At 38.2% G+C, this 21,168-nt stretch overlaps 1 protein-coding gene across 1 annotated transcript; it reads right to left on the bottom strand.

The window, feature by feature from the left end:
• Positions 1 to 4,545: 4,545 nt before the first annotated feature.
• On the bottom strand, positions 4,546 to 16,852 carry pi4k2b (phosphatidylinositol 4-kinase type 2 beta). Its single transcript, XM_020641396.3, has 11 exons — positions 16,341 to 16,852; positions 14,076 to 14,227; positions 13,284 to 13,364; positions 13,023 to 13,142; positions 12,686 to 12,817; positions 11,409 to 11,562; positions 9,944 to 10,008; positions 9,671 to 9,773; positions 7,420 to 7,553; positions 7,153 to 7,212; positions 4,546 to 5,919 (listed from the first exon to the last, which is right to left on the bottom strand). Exons 1-11 carry the CDS (start codon positions 16,687 to 16,689, stop codon positions 5,746 to 5,748), a joined length of 1,524 nt encoding a protein of 507 aa, XP_020497052.1. The 5' UTR covers positions 16,690 to 16,852; the 3' UTR covers positions 4,546 to 5,745.
• Between the last annotated feature and the right edge of the window lie 4,316 nt (positions 16,853 to 21,168).

Raw genomic sequence — 21,168 nt, 5'->3', positions numbered from 1 at the left:
GATCATGTTTTTTTTTTTTACCTTAAAATGTTTTGTTTGTTTAATTAAACAACTATAAAAATGGCTTTGGGTATTCATTGAGTTGAATTAAGTTATGAGGGTAGGTTAAATCACTTATTGAGTAACCTTTTGGGGTAGGTGTCATTGAAAAGTGTGAAATCCTCAAAGGAGTAGTTATTCTTTTCTAATCTAGCTTGAAGTCAATTAAAGTCATTGCAGCAATAATACAATATGTAAAACATTGTTAAAGTTTGTATACACTGTTGTGTAACAAAATCCCCAAACACATAAATACATCATAAATAGAACTACATGGGATGAAAACATTCATTTTCAGTTTAATTGCTGTATTAAAGGGTTTAGTTCTTGTTAAGACTTGGTCTTAATTATCTAAACAATAAAATAAGTCACTGAAAAAAACTGGTGAAATGGGCCACAGCAGGAGGAGATTGTGTCACAAAGGAACATTATTGGCCTGAAAGGTTTACCTTTATACCTGAAAGCAGCGTAGGAATCAGATAGAGAGGCTCCTGTCCAACATGCCAGGTCAATGGGATGGCACATGTAAAAGTCAGTTTACAGGTCCTGGGGAGTGTTGGGTTTGGAAAAATGTGTAATGAGCTCAGTGTGGCTGCAATGAGAACTCTGTGAAGTCTCATTCATGTAGTCCTCTCTCGTCTTTGGTAACAGTGGGACACTGAAATTAACAAAATGAGAGGAACTGTATAAACTGTGTAGCTATTCCAATCATCGTAGGTGCATGATGCAGGGATAAGTCTAGCACCGGGGCTTGCATATACAGATGAGCAGCACATGTGAAATGACAGGAAATCAAAGCATGTTGAATCTCTACCTTGTACGACCCAGAGTTGCTTTTGCCTATTGTTGCACAAAGAGGCTTTGAAAAAGTAGAATGTATTTTTTTAAATCATAGCAAGCCACTAATACCTTTAATGCCATCTTAAACACCTGTGTACATTAAGATCCTCTGGGAATTTGAATTGGCCTCCATGGTACACTTTTTATTGTCTATTGACTTCATGGTTATTAATATATCCCGTTGCACGTACAGAAGACTGCATGATGCACAAAATCTGTGCTGTCAAATAGGCTCCTGTACATTTATAAAGTGAATACAGTATGTCCACCGAGAGAAGTCAGGTGAGTGTTAATTTTTTATGGTTTTGAGGTAAGAAAGTTTGATTGCTGGAAATTATGAATTAGAGTGATGACAATTAATTAAGATCAATATAAGGCATAAACACCCAATCAATAGGATGATAATCCCTTTTTGGCAGCTGAAAATTTAATGTAGGTTAACCTTTTAGTGCCTGTCCATTATTACACAAACTATATATATATGTGGGGTAAAATAGGTCAATAAAGCATAAATGAAACGATAAGGTAATGTACTTTAAAGTTCAACTTTAAAAGTATTAACATGATTATTGTTCTTACAATAAACTTAAACCTCTTAAACTTAAAACTCCTTGCCAGAGGACATTACGCTGGCAAACTCACTAACAGTATTAAATCCTTGCTTAAAACTTAACTCTATAGAAAGACCTTTATGACTAGTGACTAAATGCAAGTATCTCATGCTGCTGTGATTGACTTAATTTGTTCTTACCTTAATTTTATGCATTAATTTATTCATTTGTATACATTTTATTGTACCAATAATTTCTGCTGTGCATTTTATGGAACCATTTTTATTCTGCCCATGTTTTAGATCTTGTTTTTTCTTTGCACTCTGTAAAGCACTTTGTAAAGCACTTTTTGTAACCTTGTTTATTATTATTATTATTATTATTATTATTATTATTATTATTATTATAATAATAATAATAATAATAATAATAATAAAATAATAAAAACACAAATGTACAGGATGTAAAGGAGTTATGAGAGCGGATGGGGAATCAGACTGAATATGGCAGTTTAAAAAGATGTGTTTTGAGATGAGATTTGAAAATGGAGAATCGATATTACGGATTTGTGGTGGGAGGGAGTTCCAGAGGTAGGGGGCAGAGCGGCTAAAGACCCTGGACCCCATGGTAGACAGGCAGGCGGGTGGTGCAGTGAGTTGAATGGAAAAAGAAGACCTAAGAGTGCGGGTTGATGTGCAGGAGTTCAGAGAGGTAAAGTGGAGCAAGGTTGTGGATGGCCTTGAAGGAGAGGAGCAGAATTTTTAAGGTGATGCGATGTTTAACCAGGAGCCAATGAAGGTGTTGTAGGACAGGGGTGATGTGATTAACAGAGGGCGTTCTGGTGATGATGCGAGCGGCAGAGTTCTGGACCAGTTTGTGGATGGACTTGAGAGGGAGACCAAAGAGAAGGGATTTGCAGTAGTCAGTGCGGGATGTAACCAGGGTGTTGACGAGGATGGCAGTACTGCTGGGAGTGAAGGACGGGCGATTAATGTTACGTAGATGGAAATAAGCAGACCGGGTGACATTATTGATGTGAGTTTGGAATGATAGTGTGCTGTCTAGAATGACACCCAGACTCTTAACCTGAGGGGAAACAGAAACTGAGGAGGGGTCAATAGCCAGAGAAATACTGTTGAGTTTAAAGATTGTTGATTTGGTGCCGATGAGGAGAAGCTCGGTTTTGTCACTGTTTAATTTGAGGAAGTTGCAGTTGAACCAGGATTTGATTTCTTGCAGGCAATCAGTCAGGGAAGTGGGCGGGAGGGAGGAGGTGGGTTTGGTGGATAGGTAGAGCTGGGTGTCATCCGCATAGCAATGGAACTGGATGTTATACTTCCGGAAGATATGGCCAAGAGGAAGGAGATAAATGATGAACAGAAGGGGGCCCAGGACAAAACCCTGAGGAACACCGGTAGTGACTGGAGATGGCTGGGATTTGATGGTTCCGAGTTGAGTGAAATGAGTGCGACCAGAGAGATAGGATGAAAACCAGTGAAAGTGTGTGTCAGTGATTCCATTGGAGGCAAGTCTGTCAAGGAGTGTGTGATGGGAGATGGTGTCGAAGGCTGCACTTAGATCAAGGAGGATGAGGATGGTTAGAAGTCCGGAGTCAGCTGCCATGAGTAGGTCATTAGTGATTTTTACCAGTGCTGTCTGTGTGCTATGGAGGGGGTGGAAACCAGACTGGTTATAGAGGTATAGAGGTTATTGTCAGACAAATGAGTGTGAACCTGAGATGCAACTGTTTTTTCAAGAATTTTGGAGAGGAAGGGTAGATTAGAGATAGAACGAAAGTTATTGAAGTCATTGGGGTCTGCACCAGGTTTCTTAAGTATAGGAGTTATTGAAGCTGACTTGAAAGAAATGGGAACAAGACCAGAGGTGAGGGAGGAATGTATGATGACATTATTAGGGAAGACAGAGGGGGTAGGCAAGCTTTTACAGTAGGATGAGGGTCTAATTGACAGGTAGATGGTTTTGATTTCTGAATGAGGTCAGATATTTCAGCAACAGAAGGAAGTTTGAAATTTGAAAGTGAGTGAGAGAGAGGAGGTAAGAAGACTGGGAGAGAGGGGTAAGAAGACTGGGAGAGATGAGATGTTAGGAGTCAGTTGATATCCTATATTAATCCCTGAGGGAAATTTGGGTTTACACTCTGTTATTTACATGCTTCTCACACACATAGGCCTGAATCACATGCATGTACAAACAGAACCTGTGGACATGCAATGGTGGAGAGATGTTAGAGTGGGGCTGCTACAAGCTGCTAAGCAGAGTGTGCACCAGAGCAGTTGGGGTTCTGTGCAGAGGTGCCCTGGCACCTTTCCAGCTACCAAACCAACTTTGGTCTGCACTGAGACTTGAACCGGTGACCCTCTGATTCCCAATCCAAGTCCCTATGGACTGAGCTACTGCCACCCCAAGCTACTGCAGCCATTGCTGGTGAATCTTGTCTACTTTGGCAGTGAAAAATGACATTAAAGAGTTACAATAGGCTAAGTCCTATATAAATGAAGTTATTATTATATAATCATTATTATTATCAATCAATCTATCTATCTATTCATTCTGTTCCCCGTTTCTCGTTTTTGATTTAAAACCAAAATTGAGAAAACAAAAAAATGTTCTTTGGCTTAAAATAAGTTAAATCCTGTCTGACAACATTTAATACTTTCATACCTTGACCCATAAACTGACCTTTCAGCAGCAGCTTAATAGAACTGTGCAGGACAGAAACGAAACTTAAAACCATTTGATTCAGACAGTAAAACTGTTTTTTTTTTGTTTTTTTTTATCAGTTTTTCGTTTTGAAACAAAAGACGGAAGTAGGCCTTCGGTTATTTTGTATTGGATCAAATTAATTACAGATTGTCCAACGATATTATTTTGTATGAATTTAAGTTGGTTTAAGTTATTCATGTTCCCAGTGAAATGGCTGGCCCAAGTGAAAGCATAATAGATTTTCAAGTTTTTAATTCTATACTGTATGCAACATGTTTGTCTCAGCAATAAGTCAAAACTTTATTTTGATGGATATTGGCACTATTCATTATTTTCAGTCCTAGTTCCCTTTTCTGTGAAAATTAAAGATATTAAATTGACAAGAAAAATATTACAATATTCATAGTTTATTATTCATTTGTTTACATACGTTTTCACATCATTATATTTAATAAAATTTAAAGATGCATACCAAAGAAATCACAACAGTATTATTCAGATGTTACATGTAGTCTTCTGTTGTATTTTGCTTCTTCTTATAATATATTGTGAGGTGGAAGATTAAAGTGCCTTCCCCTATCACACAAGGTTCAAAAGGAAGCTTCTTGCCAGCAAATCAATATTTAAGACAACCAATACATTCATTGATAAGATAAAGGTGTTTTTGCACCGCATTCAAAGGTATTGAAATGTTTAGGATTAAGGGTCACTATAGAAACCATAATCAGAATACATTCAAGCAATGTGTGTATTAATAGTCCTCCAAATAATATATTCAAGTTTCAACATTTTTTTTAATTGAGGTTTTCTTAAATATTCCTTCTTAAAATATATTGGCAGTGAGTTTGTGTATGGCCAACAGAAGTGGCTTTGAAAAACAACCCTGTGTAAAGAGTGGTTTGACCAAGTTGTTTACCAAGTCAAATACCTCCAACAGTGCAAAGTGCACATCTTTATTTTCAAGAGTCATTCTACAAGGCAAATTAAATATGTTCAATTCTTATTCCAAACCAAGAACAACACAGTCCCAGGCCAAACAATACAACAACAAAAATAGCAACATCAATAGACAAAAAACGACCCTTTTGTGAAAAAATGTGGAACCATTCCTTGAGATTCCCAAACACTACAATACCACGGATCAATTAGCTTGTGGTTTGTTAGTGCTTCTTTCTTTGGCTATTAGCCCCACTGAGAGACCTTGCAAGAGACTCTAGTAGGTACTTTGATTCAGTAAAAACTGCAATTATTTCTGAAGAAATACCAAACACCTTTGTAGAAAAGCTGGTTTATCTATCAAGTCACCATAGTAACCACAGCCCAACTATCAACCAACCAGAGCTTCTAGCTTCCGGGCTTCCCTGCCATCTCATTACATAATGAGGACTTGGCAAACAAGACAATTTTCCTTTTGTTTTTTGTTTCCTTTCTTATTTTAAGGTTTCTCCCTTTATTTTCTTGCCAAGGAAACATAACCACTCGGACAATAACTCAGTGTTATTGTCCGTTACCTCCTTGATCCTAAACTTCAGGACCATAGAAGACCCATTGAAGACATTTCTTCTCATCTCTACTCCTCACAAACATCTGACTACCAAGAGGAGAAAAATGGACGTTTGCAGTGGAAGGTTTGAGTGAAGGCATTGCCAAGAGTGACCACCCGACCATGACCGCCTGAGCGGCTACGCTCGACCACCACCCGGGGCATCTGGACCAGCTGGATGGGGCTCTTCCTGTCCTTCAGTGCCTGGGTCAGGTTCAAAACCTAAAGACAGAGTTCATAATGTTTACAGTTCAAAACCAAAGCATTTTAAAGTACAAATGAGATAGAATTGGTCATTTTTAACCCTTTAATTTGTTGTATTTGAGAATGTTGTTCAGGTTAACCAACCGAGGACTGATGCAACATTTATTATGAAAGTATTATCTTATTTGTAAAAAATAATAATAAACAATAAAAAAAAAAGTTGGGACTGTGCAATAGGAGAAGGTCATGTAGCCAAAAAAAGCACAATAGCAATTGACATACATAAAACTGTCACAAGCACAACTAGTCCAAAATGCTGCAGCTTGTGTACTGACTAGAACTAGGAAAAGGGACCACATTACTCCTGTGTTAGATTCTCTGCACTGGCTCCCTATAGAATCTAGACTATAATTTAAAATCCTTCTTCTCTTTTACAAAGCTCTAAATGGTCAGGCACCATCTTATCTTCAAGAGCTAATGGTGCCGTATTACCCTTCGAGAACATTACGCTCTCAGAATGCAGGCCTGCTTGTGGTACCTGCAGTCTCTAAGTGTACTCTGGAATCATCTTCCAGCCGGGGTCCAGGAGGCAGACGCACTCTGTACTTGTAAGAATAGATTTAAAACTTTCCTTTATGATGCCTACTTATGCTGCTATAGGCTTAGACTACTGGGGGAACTGGCACCTTGAGCTCATATCTCTCCCTCTCTGTCCCTCTTACTCTCTCTCTCTGTGAGATCATATTACTGCATGTCACTATCTGTAAATCTCAGTTACGAAACCAATTTTTTTCCTGGGAGCTCCTCAGCTCTCTTAGGCTCCTCGGGATCGTTGGTGGACGGCCTGCCTCAAATTATCAAGTTGACCTAATGTTTTTCAATTGTTTAAGTGTATTACACAAAGTAAAGAATCCTATCTGGAACATTAGAAAAAGGGAGGCTACACTTACAGCACATATGGCATTTGGTTGTGTGAATCAGAGGCAGTACAAGTGGATGCATTTCCAATTCAGCTAATTAGATTCATAAGGTCAGTGGAGCAAATTTAACATACATCATGTTATTTTTTTCTGTTTAGGGGTAGTTGTTCCTCAAATTGTAATGCCAATAATGCCGTTACATTAAACTGAAAACAATTATTATACAAGGTGGAAAAAAATTAGAAAAAAGGGGCATCAGTGAAGAAAAAGAAAAGCAGAGAGCATGACAGGAATTACAGTCAAAAATATTAGATGAATGGATCAAACTCACCTGTCCTCTCATTACAGACATCTGTCTCTCAAACATTGTTTTGTCAAAACCTTTATCTTCCTAAAGAGAAAACAAAATAAAGTCAGCAGGTTTTCTATGTCTAAAATTGTGTTACTTTGCTACCACACAGCCATTAGATTATGTCACTAACCAAGAGTTTCATTTTAGAAGATGATAAACTTTATATTCCTGTGAGGGGGAATTCAATTATAATCTGTCTAACCAGCGAGAATGTGGGATTAGAGAAAGTTATGTGGTGGCTCTTACCTTGAACATTTCATAGAGATCCTCACAGAGGTCCTGAACAAAGTTCATGTCAGAGAGACGTGACAGCACCAGGTCTCTGGTCTCCTGGGAGAAAGCCACCTTAGCCTGGGGAAGCCAGGCCCAGTGGAACGGGTCTAATAGAAGGTGGAAAAGCAACAATGGGATTTGTGTCAAGCTCTCAAATGTCATTCAACAACCTTTACCCTCCACTACAAACACAGTTTCTCTCTTAAACAATTGTTTCTCTCAGTACTACATTTGAGTAGACACCTTATATTAATATATTGGAACTTTACCTATTTTTTAACTATGCTGTTATATTTTGTAAATTCTTTAAATTTGGCCAGGAAACTCTCAGAAAAGGATTCTAGAGAGAGGACTGTGTATATATATATAACAATAATACCTTCACTAATAATACTTCTAATGATAATCATACAACAAATATACTAAAAATACTACTATAACAAAATAATGATTATTAGTAGTATTTATACATACATGAATAATAACAATATTGGTATATTATATGATTGACAGAAAATCAAGAGTACATCAACATGATGGACTTTATTGCTTATTATTTTCTTTCTTAGAGCTTAGATAAAAATAATGATCCAATTCCATGTCTGTAGCATGAATATGAAGCTACAGACAGCAGTGTTTTTGCTTTGTATAAAGTACCGTAATTCAGAAGTACAATCAACTAAACATTTGGTGTAGTTTGGGGTTTTAGAGGGTTCAAACTCAAAACAATTTAATCCTTGGCTGTTGGCTGGCTCAAACTTGGTTGGTGTGTGAGAGACCCCCAAATTTCCCCTGGTTGGCGACAGTCTAGGCCTTGAACTATCTACATGTCAGTATCCTGTCACAGTTTAAGCCCCACCCACTCTACAAAGGAAATAAAAGTTTTGGATGTTTTCCTGTGGATTTTGTCAAAAAGGTCTTTAGACTTTTATTGTAAAAATCATTGCATTGTTCATGCGAAGATGGTTGTTGACATGGATGTTGTATATCATGAGCTGCTTAATAACACACATGACCATGTCATCATGTTTTTGTGAAACTAAAGACAATTTACCACATTGTCGACCAATATAGTTCTATTCCATTATATTCTGGTTCTGTCTAAGGGAAAGATAATTGCTTTACAAGCACCTCTGAAGCTCACTCATGAATATGTTATATCTTGTTGGTTTCATCTTACAAAAAACTAAATGTTATTGTTATAAAAATTAGAAAAAGGTTTAAAAGGCCAAGTTTGCTGTTTTCTCCTATTTCCATTCTTGATGCTGAACTATGCTTATTGTTTTCTAGCTCTAGCTGTTGTTCCAGCACTTACATTAGAGCAATATTAATATTCTTATCTAAATACCTGCAAAAAAAAAAAGATTACATAAAATGTCTATATTTCTGAAATAAAATAAAATGTTCATCGTTGAAAAGATATTACATATAAAGCTTTAACACTTTGGCAAGCCTTATATAAGACATAGATTTTCACCATTAGTGATACATCTGCAAATTCCTCGAGCTTCTTTTAAGACAGAAAGACAAACAGAGAAAAAAGATAGAACAAAAGATGCAAACAGTGTTAAACAGGCCCTTCCATCTTTGCTACGCCAGATTTAGTTACAGCAGTGGGAAGCACCAAGGTAGACAAAGAACAGTCTGTTTTGGGCAGTGCTCAACAGGAGTACCATATCCTAGCCCTAACCCTCCAATTATTATGCATTGGGTTAATGCACATCTAGTGTCGACTATACTGTGTAAATTCAATATTTTTGTTTTGTGTTTTCCAGTTACACATCATGATTTTCGCCGCAACCAAGGACACTAACTTTATTGAAATTGATGTCTTTACTTTACAGCATAAAGAACTTCTTAAGGCTTTTCTGACTACAACTTAGGTGGAAATGTCAACCGAATAAGAAAAGTACTTTAAAGTGTTCCTTTGAAAAGTTCAAAATGGCGCTATGGAGCTATTTTTCCCAGACTCATAGAAAGTGTGCAAAGTTGTATGGGAGTTTTGGAATTTTGCAGAGTCCTTGAATTTTTTGTGCTGTTTTCTGATGAGTTGCTATGGCCATTTGACATTTATTGAACAAATAACAAGTGATCAGTACAGGATGAAAGTCAGTTAAAAAAACTAAACATTTTAACCAAATTTGACAAGAACAACGTGTCACAGCTTGTATAAAAGACCAAGCAAAATTGAAATGGTGTAATGGAGAAAATGTGACCAACATACAGGCTCTCCATTCATCCGGGTGTTTAAAGGGAAAGGCCAGGCCATTGTCAATTGCTGCAATCTTGATACAAGATTCTGAACTTATCTCTGGCCAATCTGTATCCTATAGAAAAGGAAAAGGGGTCAGAAAGGTTTTCACCAAGTATGTGTTTGGTAAAAGCAGTGTATTACATTGTAAATGCATTATGTAGCATTGCCCAAGTTTAATGAGGGTGAATATTTGTTCTGTCACAAGTCTGAAAGCACCTTGAGTATAAATTGATTAAAGATCACCTTTTCATCTTGTCCCCTTTCTCCTGGCTTCACATACTTGATCAACCAGTTATCATTTCCTCGATCTGAGGAGAAAATAAGAGAAATGAAAATAAGATTTTATCAAAACATAATAAAAAATCCAGAATACAAGACACAGTCTGTTTATTGGGAGTCTCTTTGAGAGAAATAAGGTTTAAACTGTCTTCCTGCGTGATGATTTCCACTGCACTCAGCAAAGCAACTCTGTAGGTCTTTTAGTACCATCTGCGTTTACTTTGTGGAGTTTGCACTCCTACTAGCTACAGTACTGTAGTTGAGCTCTCAGTCTACAGATGCAGGTTGCGCTGCCTACCTCCACCCTAGCCCACCTCCGCTGGTCACTCCTCGATTTTATTGAGGAGTCTGTTACGTTGTATGTTATTTTGTCCCCCTCTGCTGGTCATGATGTGTATATGTTTACCTGTTAATCTCATGGTGTGTGTGGGGTGATTATTTGAAGTCAACATAAGGAGGCAGAAACTGGCCTGCTCACTCTCTCTCCTTGGCTCCAGACTGTCACATCTTATGTCTGTTCTTGGTTGATGGATCTGGTAGTGTTTGTTTCTTCGTGGCTTTTGTTTTATGTGGTTTAGGGATTAAGTGGTGTTGTATGTAGTTTATGGTAGAGGGTAAATACCCGGTCCAACGGCCCTTTGTGGGCTGGTTTGGATGACAGACCTTTCAATTCTTTTGTTCTGTTAACCGGATCATCAGTTTATTTCTGATGTTCCCTTTGTTAAAATAAGGAGTTAATCATGTTTGTTAAACAAATTTGATTGTCAGAATAAACCCTTTTTCATAACCCTTTTTCCCTTTTTGATTTAATCTGAATTGTTGTTCTGTGTTCGACTTCTTGAAAATGAGGCTTTCATTGAGGGGTCGTAACAGAGTCTTACAATCACTCCAGCACTCGACAGAGTTAATGTACTGATAAATATGCTAATAAGGGAAAAAATATGTTAAAAGGAGCGCTGCCAGCCTGGTCTAAATCACTATGTATCCCCACAGCTTGAGAGCAACAATGAATGGAAGTGAATTTTTAAACATTTCATGTTGCGTGCAATGTGCAATGGTGGTGGCTGCACTCTCGGTAATGATGGAGCGTATGTCTGCATGTTTCATATTATATGTATATTGGTCGTGTATAGGATGCATCCAACTTTTTAGATGAAAAATTAGCTATTACAAGTGCACACTATACATCGGATTTTATATACCGTAAACAGCTGTCAAATGTATTTGCAACAGTGAGGAGTGCAGATTTAACTGTGTGACTGGCTACAGTAACTGTAAGGGCAACTGTTGAAAGTAAATGAGTCAGTCAATACATATATTGTCTATTAGGGAGGAACAGGAACTATTTTAAGTTTGTATGAAGGATCGTAATTCAATAATGTTTTAGTTAAGTTATACTTATAATTGTTTAAATTTGACAAACCCTCACCTGTGTTTCTGATAACATAGTCCAACACTACCAATCGCTCAAACTGTGACTGGAGCTGCTTCCTGATATTTTCTGGCAGAGGTTCTGCCTCAAAGCGCCGCAGCCAATAGTCCGCTTCACGGTAGCCCTCCACAAACAGCTGAAATGAGCCAACCTAAAAGAATGATTTCAAAAATATATTTTTTTTTACACAACATAAAATGGGATATCACTTGCACTTCAAATATCAATGCTGTACTTTAAATTGTTTTACCCCAGCCCCATATGAGAAAATAATGATGGCTCAAAATAATCCCAGGCCTCATGTTGGTCATCATGAAGTGCTTTGAGAGGCTGGTTTTTACACCACATCAAAGCCAGCCTTCCTCAGACCTTTGACCCTCACCAGTTTGCTTATAAAGCAAACAGATCCACAGAGGACTCTACAGCCATAGCTCTTCACACTGTACTGAGCCATCTGGAACACCAGGGGAGCTATGTAAGGTTACTTTTCATCGACTACAGCTCAGCCTACAAAACAATCATCCTGGGAATTCTGGATCAAAAACTATCTGACTTATAGCCTCCACACTCATGGATTATAGACTTTCTCGCAAACCATCCCCAGACTTGTTTTACTTGTCCCCAACCTCTCCTCCAGCCGCACACTAAGCACTGGCTCTCCACGGGGGTGGAGAGCCCCTCTACACATAAATGTAGTCCAGCCCACCCCAGTTACACCATTGTCAAATTTGCGGACAACACAGCTGTGGTTGGACTATTTTAAGGAGGTGGGCGAGTTTGCCTACATGGATGAGATCCTGAAGTTAACTGCATGGTGTTCAGTGAACAACCTGGCACTGAACATCCCAAATACCAAGGAAATAATATTTGATTTGAATCATCCCTCCTCTTCAATTCTCCTACTTCTCCTTTTTTTTTTTTACTGTACTATTTATACAGTTCCACCAGAGAATGCATATATTTTTCTACTGCAGAAAGCATGTCTTACCTTTGCTATATTTATATTTTTAACTTGTGACAAGCTACTTTTTACTGTAAATATTTTTACGTATAATTGTCCATCTTTTCCTACTTCAATGCGAGTTGTTTGTTGTTAAGGTGAAGCATTTCTAATTTCCTTGTACAATTGTATAATAACAATAAAGGCTTACTATTGTATTTAGAACCCCAAAGCACTATTTTAATCATTAAAACAGGCTTTTCTTCATATTGTGCACATACAAAACAGAAAGAGTAAGTTAAATTAGACATGGAGAGTTAACACCCTCTGTTACCTTGGGTGGCAAGCCCACTCGATGGAAGCGTCTTCCCACCTTGGGGACAATCTCCAAGGCGTACTTCTTTCCCCTGGATTTTGCTCTGTCAATGGCGCTGTAGTGGAATGTCTCACTTGCCAGATATACAACCTGATAAAAAAGGGATGTGTTGTTTGTACCATATTGCTATTTTATGCATATTACAGTGCAAAAAATGTAACACTCTACATCCAAGTTAAAAGGGCCTGAGAAGTTCTACTTTGAAACAGGAAAACTTGCATAAAAATACAGTAAAAAGATGCATATTACAGAGGTGTAATTTATGCTTTGTCCAACCTTTTTATTTGGGCCCTACCTTTGTCTTTGGTACCACTCCAAGACCAAGCTTGGTATCAACCAGTGATGCAGCAGCCTCTGAAAGGTAACCCTGGTTAGGCAACAAGCAGCCTCGGCCAAAACAACAGGGACAGCACAGCTTATACGAAAGGGAGACAAAGAGGGCACAATCAAAATACAACTTTTTTTTTTTTTTTTTTTTTGGCTGAAGTGCTGTGACTTGTATGTTTGAAATCCTCCAGATTTTCACAAAAAAGATCAAATATTTTAAATATTATACCTTGTGAAAATATTTGGTCCATTTGGGGTTAAGGTGACCATAAGGTTCCTCTGACTTTGGTTTGAAAACACCAATGATTTTCTAAAGAAAGAAAAGAAGGAAATTAACAAAATCTTCTATCACAAAAGGTTTTCATATCTATATTGGGAAAACACATCACACAAAGGGACATAACTATAATACAAGCAGCCTTTACTGATTTTATAGGACCTTTACAAATAAATATTAAAGCACCACAGACAAATCCCTTGGACTTGTTCGCTCCTTTCTGTTCCATTACTCTGTACAAAAAGATAGACAAACCATATAGTAGACTTAAAGTAACTGATGTAAAAACAAATCATGTTTAATAGCCAGCAATAATTTCTTAACTAGAAGAATAAATTGCAATGGAGAAAGTTAATATACTGCAGTGCTCTCTGAAATCTTTCTACTACTATTAATTAAGAAGGTACAAGAGATTAAAAACAAATGTAGCCAATGTTTAAAAACCACTCAGTCCAAAGTCTTTCATCTCGAACGATTCTTCTTTGTCTTTAGCCCTTTTCATACTGTGTTTCTCCAAAAGTGCCTAAACTAAGCTCAGCTGTCATTACATTGTACATTCATATTGATTCCACCGTGGCTGCCTGTTACTACCTCCAAAGACAGTACAGAGGATGGATCACTTCGTCCCGTAATTATGCCTCTGCGACATTCATTTTGAAGGGGAAATGTCACGGGTGCATAAATATCGAGCTGTGAAACGGCAGTCTGAATAGGGCTTGTGTCACTTCTCAACTCCCTCCTTACCCCTTTAAGGTCTTTGACAAAGTAGCTCCCACTTGAACCCTGGGAAATCCTCTCTGGAAATACACCATTCTCAATAGCTTGTTCGGCCACTTGGATAATATCTGCAAACTCTGGATCATCAGGGAAATGGTTGAAGTCCCCACTGTTGGTACCTAGTACAGGAAAAATTTAGTAGAGTTTAATATTGTGATTTACTTTGTAGGAACACAGATTGTGCTACTGTTAAATAGAAAGGGCTTTTATAAAAGCTTCACCCTCATGAAACTTTCAAAATACAGTGTAAACCAGTTGTTCCAAACCTTTTTTTCCTAGGAGCACCCCAATTGTAAGAAAAACTAAGCCCCAACCTCTCAGGTAAAAAAACTTAAAAATGTTAACATACATTTTTACTGTTTTCATTGATGAAAATAATATTTTCTGTTATAAATTTAACATTTAAATATCCAAAGAGACTTTTTATTTCAACTCTCCAGTACTTTAGTTGTCATGATTTTAGAAAATATGCTCATAACCTCAGAGCAGACAAAGCCTGCCTTAAAAGGGGCCTGGACACCAGATTGGGGAACCAATGTTTTTGAAACAAACGTCATTCAGTTAAATCTTAGTCATTCAGTTTGAGAACCTGAAAGCATCATCAGGGTATTTCAACATCCTCTATCGTACTGTATTGTATTATAAAACATGTGGACTAGACAGTTGGAGAGCACTAATGCACTTGTAAGAATACAAATCCGTACAGAAGACTTTTTAAGCGCGAGTACGGATTTCCAAACGGTGTTTTATTCTTTTCTTAACTAAATCTTCGGGGACTTCGTGCAACACAACAAAACTCCTATTTTAAAAACTTTCCCTCGCGACTCCAATATCAGAACAGGCGAGCATTGTGTGGAGACTTGTTATCGAGTCACTTCAGCAGCTGCAGAAACATATTAAAACCAGGGCATAAGATGCTTCAGTTCTGACCTGACAGCAAATAAAACATGTATTTTAAAAAAGTTTGAATACAGGAAACCAAAGATGTACCAGGGCCTCATCTATGCGTGGAAAACACTGATGTGAGTGCAGTTTATTCTTAACGCAGAGGGAAATAAGAGCAATTGAATCAACATCACTTAGAAATTAGATCACATGTAAGCGTGTGAATCGAGATCAAGATTTTTATGCAGCCTTAGTAGCCGTGTCCTTGAACTAGTTGCGTCATATCCTACAGCTTTGCTTCATGCCTTTTGACGTTGGCAGAACTTGACTTCAGGTTCTGGCCAGGTTCAGAGCAGTAGGAAAGCACAGTCAGTGATTACGCTAACAACTCCGTATCTTGTGTTTAAAAGACATCCAACATCCTAACATTATGAGGTGTATTTAAATATTTATCAGCATAATAGATTTTCTTCTAATGGTTGTTCAGCCGCTCTGGGCGCTACTACTGATACATATCAGCAAGTTCAGGTCAGCAAGGTGCTGATGTCCCTGCTCCAGGCATCCAGTGGACTGGTAGCACAGGTAACAGAGGAAACAGATGCAGTCAGCTGAGGATCACAGAGAGTGGATTTGTAGGGAACAGATGGTCTGAGTGTTTGATAGTAAAAAGAATCAAACACTGACTGACTTGCAATGTATTATTTTTTATAAATATTATCCTACTCATCACACGACTCTCTGTGGAATGATTTCACTTAATTTTAGCTTAAAAAGGGAAAATAAGATGGGAATAACAGATAGGCTAGTATTGAATTGCAATAGCCTACTTATTGTATCAACACTTTATAATCTCAATATTAATCAAATCTGAACCCAACAATCGCGATAAAGTAGAATCGCCACAAAGGCATATCTAGCTCTAATACAATGAAAAATTAAAAGAAACAATTGTTAACTTCTTAAGTCCGCTGACATTCAAACATGCAGATGTTATAAGGAGGCTACTCTACGGTTTCCGTATTTTAAGTTTTTAAGTCGCCTAAGACCCAGGACTCCAGTTTACACCCATGAAGAGGCGGGCCTGTGACTTCTGGACAAGAAGCCTACCTGGAGGGTTTGTTTGCTCTCCTCGGTTGGAAGATTTCAGCAACCTTCAGACAGACAACACGACATTCAACTTATCTAACCAGCGTCCATTAATCAATTGAAATGTTGCACCAAACCATCGGACAGAAACAAGAAAATGGACAAAAGAACAACCACTGCCCCTTCTTCTTTTTTTTTTTAATCACTGTATTTTGCCAACTTCCTAACTATTGATAGCTTAATCTGAAACACTGAGCCTACCTGGGGAGGCCAAGGTGTCTTTATCCGATGACGAGCTGTGTCGGTTTCGCTTGCTGCGCTTCTCTTGGGCACACCGAGGAGACGTCGTGTTCCCGGTTAAACCCGGTAGTAACAGCGCCTCTTCCCCGGAACCGTCGTTCTCAAGCTCGGTCAAGACACTTTCACAAGACTCCGAAATACGAACAGCCACTCCAGGGTTAACTGAGAGTCCTAAACCTATCCCAGTACCATCGAATAAAACCTGTGCCGGTCCCGAGAAGTGAAAGTTACATTCAGAACCAGGAACCGCTGTCGCTTCAGAGTCCAGCACCGGCTCGCTGGTCTCTGTCGGGTCGCATTCAGACATCATCGTCGCTCAGTTCTAAGTAGGCCTACGTTACGTTAAGTGTCCCATAAAAACTAAATATTCCCACGAATAGGCTACCTATAGGACCATCAAAGCAGCTGTTTTCTTGCACCGGTGGGGAGGAGGCGGATCGACAACAAATACGTCGAGTTCATCTCGTTCTTGTTTTACGGTGGTTTGCATCCATCACGTTGGTACATTACCGCCACCTTCTGTAGCGGAGTTTTGGCTTCTTACTCTGCGGATGTGTGCAGGGTGTGGATACCTCTCAGTTCCCTTAGTTGCATCCCATACATCACTCACTTGGAGGGAGAGCGAGGAAATATGTTTTAAGAGACATGAGACGTCCTTTCCTCTACAGCTTTGTGATGATGACATCAGCTGACCACTGCTCAGCTGGCACAAATACCCACTTTATTATTTCTAATAAAATACACACAGTAACATTGTGTAGTCTGTGTACTTTACCTGATGACAAACACCTGCAGTCTGCTAATAAAAAAACATACAGGCCATTTCTACACACAAACAGTTTTTATATTAAGTTACTTATTCATCATTATTATTATTATTATTTTTACTGATAATCTGATAGTGAACTCTGTATTTTATAAACACTAAGGATGTCTCAAGATTATTGACAATTTCTTATAGGATCAAAATTTCAGCAAAACAGGATGCGTAACATTTTCAAACCCTAAGATCACTAATGATCATTCTGACTGACAGATGACTCCCACTCTGTCAGACTGTCATTCTTATCATGATCAAATTAAAAAGTGCAAACAGTCTGAGTGATAAGAAATTTTAGCCGCTATAATAATGAAGGAGTTGTTTATGATCTTTTGGTTTTAACACTTCAAAATAACTGACTTTTTGTTTGATGGTGAATCAGAAAACAAATCAAATATAAAAGGCCTTGGCTGATCAGCCTACACTCTTAGGCTATATATATTTTTTGGAGCTTACACTTAATATTTCGTTGTGTATCCTCATGTCACACACGTGGTCAGGAATAACTGTTCATTGCCCTTCAGCACTGCGCTAATCCTCTCGTGTGGAAGTACAGAAACGATCTCTTTGTACCACACAGTAACAGTGGGAGGTTTGGCTTTGATCCACCTCAACACTACAGAATTTCTTGACAAAAGTAATAGTTTATCCAGGAATTTAAATTTAAGAGAGGGGAGTGACACATACTTAGATGGCAGGCTAAGTTAGACAAGCCCAGGATCTTTGGTTACTTTGGTTTTGAAAATGCCAATAAGCTCTTTTGCTATACAGGACCAAAACCTTGATATGTATTTACACTGCCAAAAAAGATGAATATAGTCCCCTCTCTCTCTGAGACATTTCAGACACTGTGGTGACAGGCCTGGATCCATCTTATTCCTGATGGAAGGTGTCATGTGTAATCTATGAATACTTTTAGATTGAGTTTCCCTCAGTCTTCTGCAAGAAAACACAATTTTGATTCAATTATTGGGCAAGTGTCATGTGGCAGGTAGTAAAAGTAGGAAATAAAATGGGAGGAGTTTTTGCAGTTCTTAGGAAAGGATTCTGGGGCACTTCATTTAGGAGTATTGAGGGAGGGGAGACTCTGCTCCCTAATAAAGTGACGAATCTGCAAGTATACCCCCCCAAAAAATGCTATACAATGTTACTGTGTGTATTTTCAGACAGCTGAGCGATGATCAGCTTATGTACTCATCACAAACGAACGTCGCTTCACGTGAAGCTATAGAGGAAAGGACGTCTATTGTCTCTTAAAACATATGTCCTCGTTCCTCTCTCCTCTGCTTCGTTTCCTCGCGTCTCTCCATGCATCTCTGGTGGGAGGGACTAAGACGCAAGTAAGGGAAGCAAGTGGAGGAATCAGGATGCAATTTAAGAGACATGAGAAGTACTCATAAAATGCACAATCAAATATACCCAGGATGATAGACTCATCATTGAAAAAGCACAATACATAATCATTCCGAGTTTATTTGATTGTGTCTTTTCTATGATAGGCCTTTCACTCCAGGTATATTTGATTATGTGTATTGTGCCTTACCAATGTGTGCCATTCTCTGGTGTCAGCATTTTTCTCTCAGTAGATGGTTCTTTACTCTATTTCGGTGTATTTTTCCATATTCTGTGGGTTTGATGTTTACATAACATTTATCTCTAAGCTTGTGTGGCACATTGCTGTGCTATTTTTTTCAGATTTCTTCATCTGTCACTATCACTTTTTCTATATTATAGAGCCGCCTCTATTATGACGGTTTCTCTTGTTGTTTACAGTCATGCAATTCAAGTTTTTATGGTAATCGTCCAGTCTTTGCAGGCAATTTTTCCTGCTGGAGTTGGGTATTAATGTGTTTTTGTGTATTTGTAGTATCTATGCAGAGGTCCTGTATACCTTCAATATGAATGTCTTGCATAACCTATATTGTTCCTAGTTTTGTATCACATGATCTGTCAGGTGATTTCAGGAGTTGTATATATGAGGAGGTGTGTCATTTGTTCATGTCAGATAAATAAAAGAAACATTGCTTACTTCAAAAGAAAGCTAATCAACTCAGTTCAATATTTGCTCGACATATGATACAATTCTGTGAAGATAACAATTTGATATTGTCCAGCCAATTGCTTTTACCTGCAAGTACTGTAGCTTACATAAGTGAAGCTTGGCACACAACTTCTTGGCTTGACCATTGCATCACCACTGCAGAAGCCATGCCTTTCTGCAGTCAATGAGCATGCTGTATGAGACATAGCTGATAATATACCATTGGTTATGATTCTTAGTCTCCCTGCGCTGACCACCAAGGTTAAAGGGGCCTGCAGGGCTAAATTGCATTGGCCCAGACTCACAAATGAGTATTGTCATATTATGGGGAAAATGATGTTTTCTTGAGTGATCTATATTTACCCAAAGATGCTATCATGTGTTCAAGTGTAAATTGTAATGATATTTCTCATGGGAAATCCTTCTGTTCCTTGTATGATGGAATTATAGGAGCTATGTATGAGGCCAGTAGATCATACTGCTCTAAGAAGGTATACAACATAAAACCAGGCTGAAATAAACATGTGGCTACATCATGCAGCAGCAAAGGAGGCTTTCAAGGCTTGGGATCAGGCAAGTTGACCAAGGCAGGGACCTGCCCCAGATGACAAAAAGCTCACTAATGCTAGATTTAAATATGCTGTCAGATTTGTGTGTAAAAAAAGAGCATGTAATGAGAGCAGACTCGTTGGCTGAAAAACTGCTCTGTAACAATGTCATGGATTCTTGGAAATTTGTAAGAGCTCTAAAAAAGGGAGCAGCTGTGCTACCCGGCACAAAATAGGGAGTCTCTGGACCAGATAACACTGCTGAGTTATGGAGGCAACATTGCCATGCTTTATTTAATTGTGTGAAAGGGGAGCCATATAATTTGGGAAACATTGCTAGTATGTGTTGTTTTTTCTAAATGTATTGGTACCACAGATAACCAGTTTGGCTTTAAATCAAAGCATGGTACTAATCTTTGTATTTATGCCTTGAAAGAAGCTGTTGAGGTCTATAGGAGGAAAAACTCCTCTGTCCTGATAGGAATTGTTGATACCTCTAATATACGTTAAATAGTGCAGGAGAAAACAACCCCCCCTGTCGCACACCATTGCTCACTCCAAAGGCGGTGAAAATTATAACTTCCTGTTTGACTTGCATACTCTGGTTGGCATACCAGTACGCCAAGAGTATATACAATATATATTCAGGGACACCCTTTTTACTTAGTTTCATAAATAACTTCTGATGGTTGACACGATCGAAGGCCAACATGTATGAATAATCTATCCAAACAACTGAACTGTTGCAAACTGGTTGTGTGTCTGTTAACAGTATAATCAATCACCTCATGTATGCTGATGATTTGGCAATTTTTTCCCCTGGCAGCGCTGGGTTTTAGCATATGTCATCATCATATGTTCAGGAGTATCATATGATGTGCAATACAATGCCAAAAAGAGTACTGTTTTGATATGCAGAACAAAAGGGGACAAGGACCGAATAAAAACTTTACCAATTTTACTGTCAGGACAGATGTTGAGTGTGAGCACCAAAATAAAATATTTAGGGCACATTAATACGGATCAAATGTTGGATGATGACAACATGTACAGACAGTGTTGAATATTATATGCCCAGGCCAATATGTTGGCAATGGAATTTTCAATATGTTCAGACACTGTCAAGAAAAATCTCTTAGAGCATATTGCACTCCTCTTTATACTGCCCCCTTGTGGGCCAGGTTTAAAATGGCAAGCTTACAAAGTTTAAAGTTTATAATGACTCCATGAGAATTATTATTATAATTACTATTTAAAAAACCATGGTGCACTAGTGCAAGTAAGCTATTTTTTAATGCAGGAGTTAACACTTTTCAGGCTCTTATGAGAAACATGATGTAAAAACATATCTGCCGATTGAAGGACTCTCAGAATTCTTTT

This window comes from Labrus bergylta, chromosome 1 (assembly GCF_963930695.1).
Source record: "Labrus bergylta chromosome 1, fLabBer1.1, whole genome shotgun sequence".
NCBI lineage: Eukaryota > Metazoa > Chordata > Actinopteri > Labriformes > Labridae > Labrus > Labrus bergylta.
Note: the sequence above shows the minus strand (reverse complement) of the source record. Positions and strands in the feature narration are given on the sequence as shown.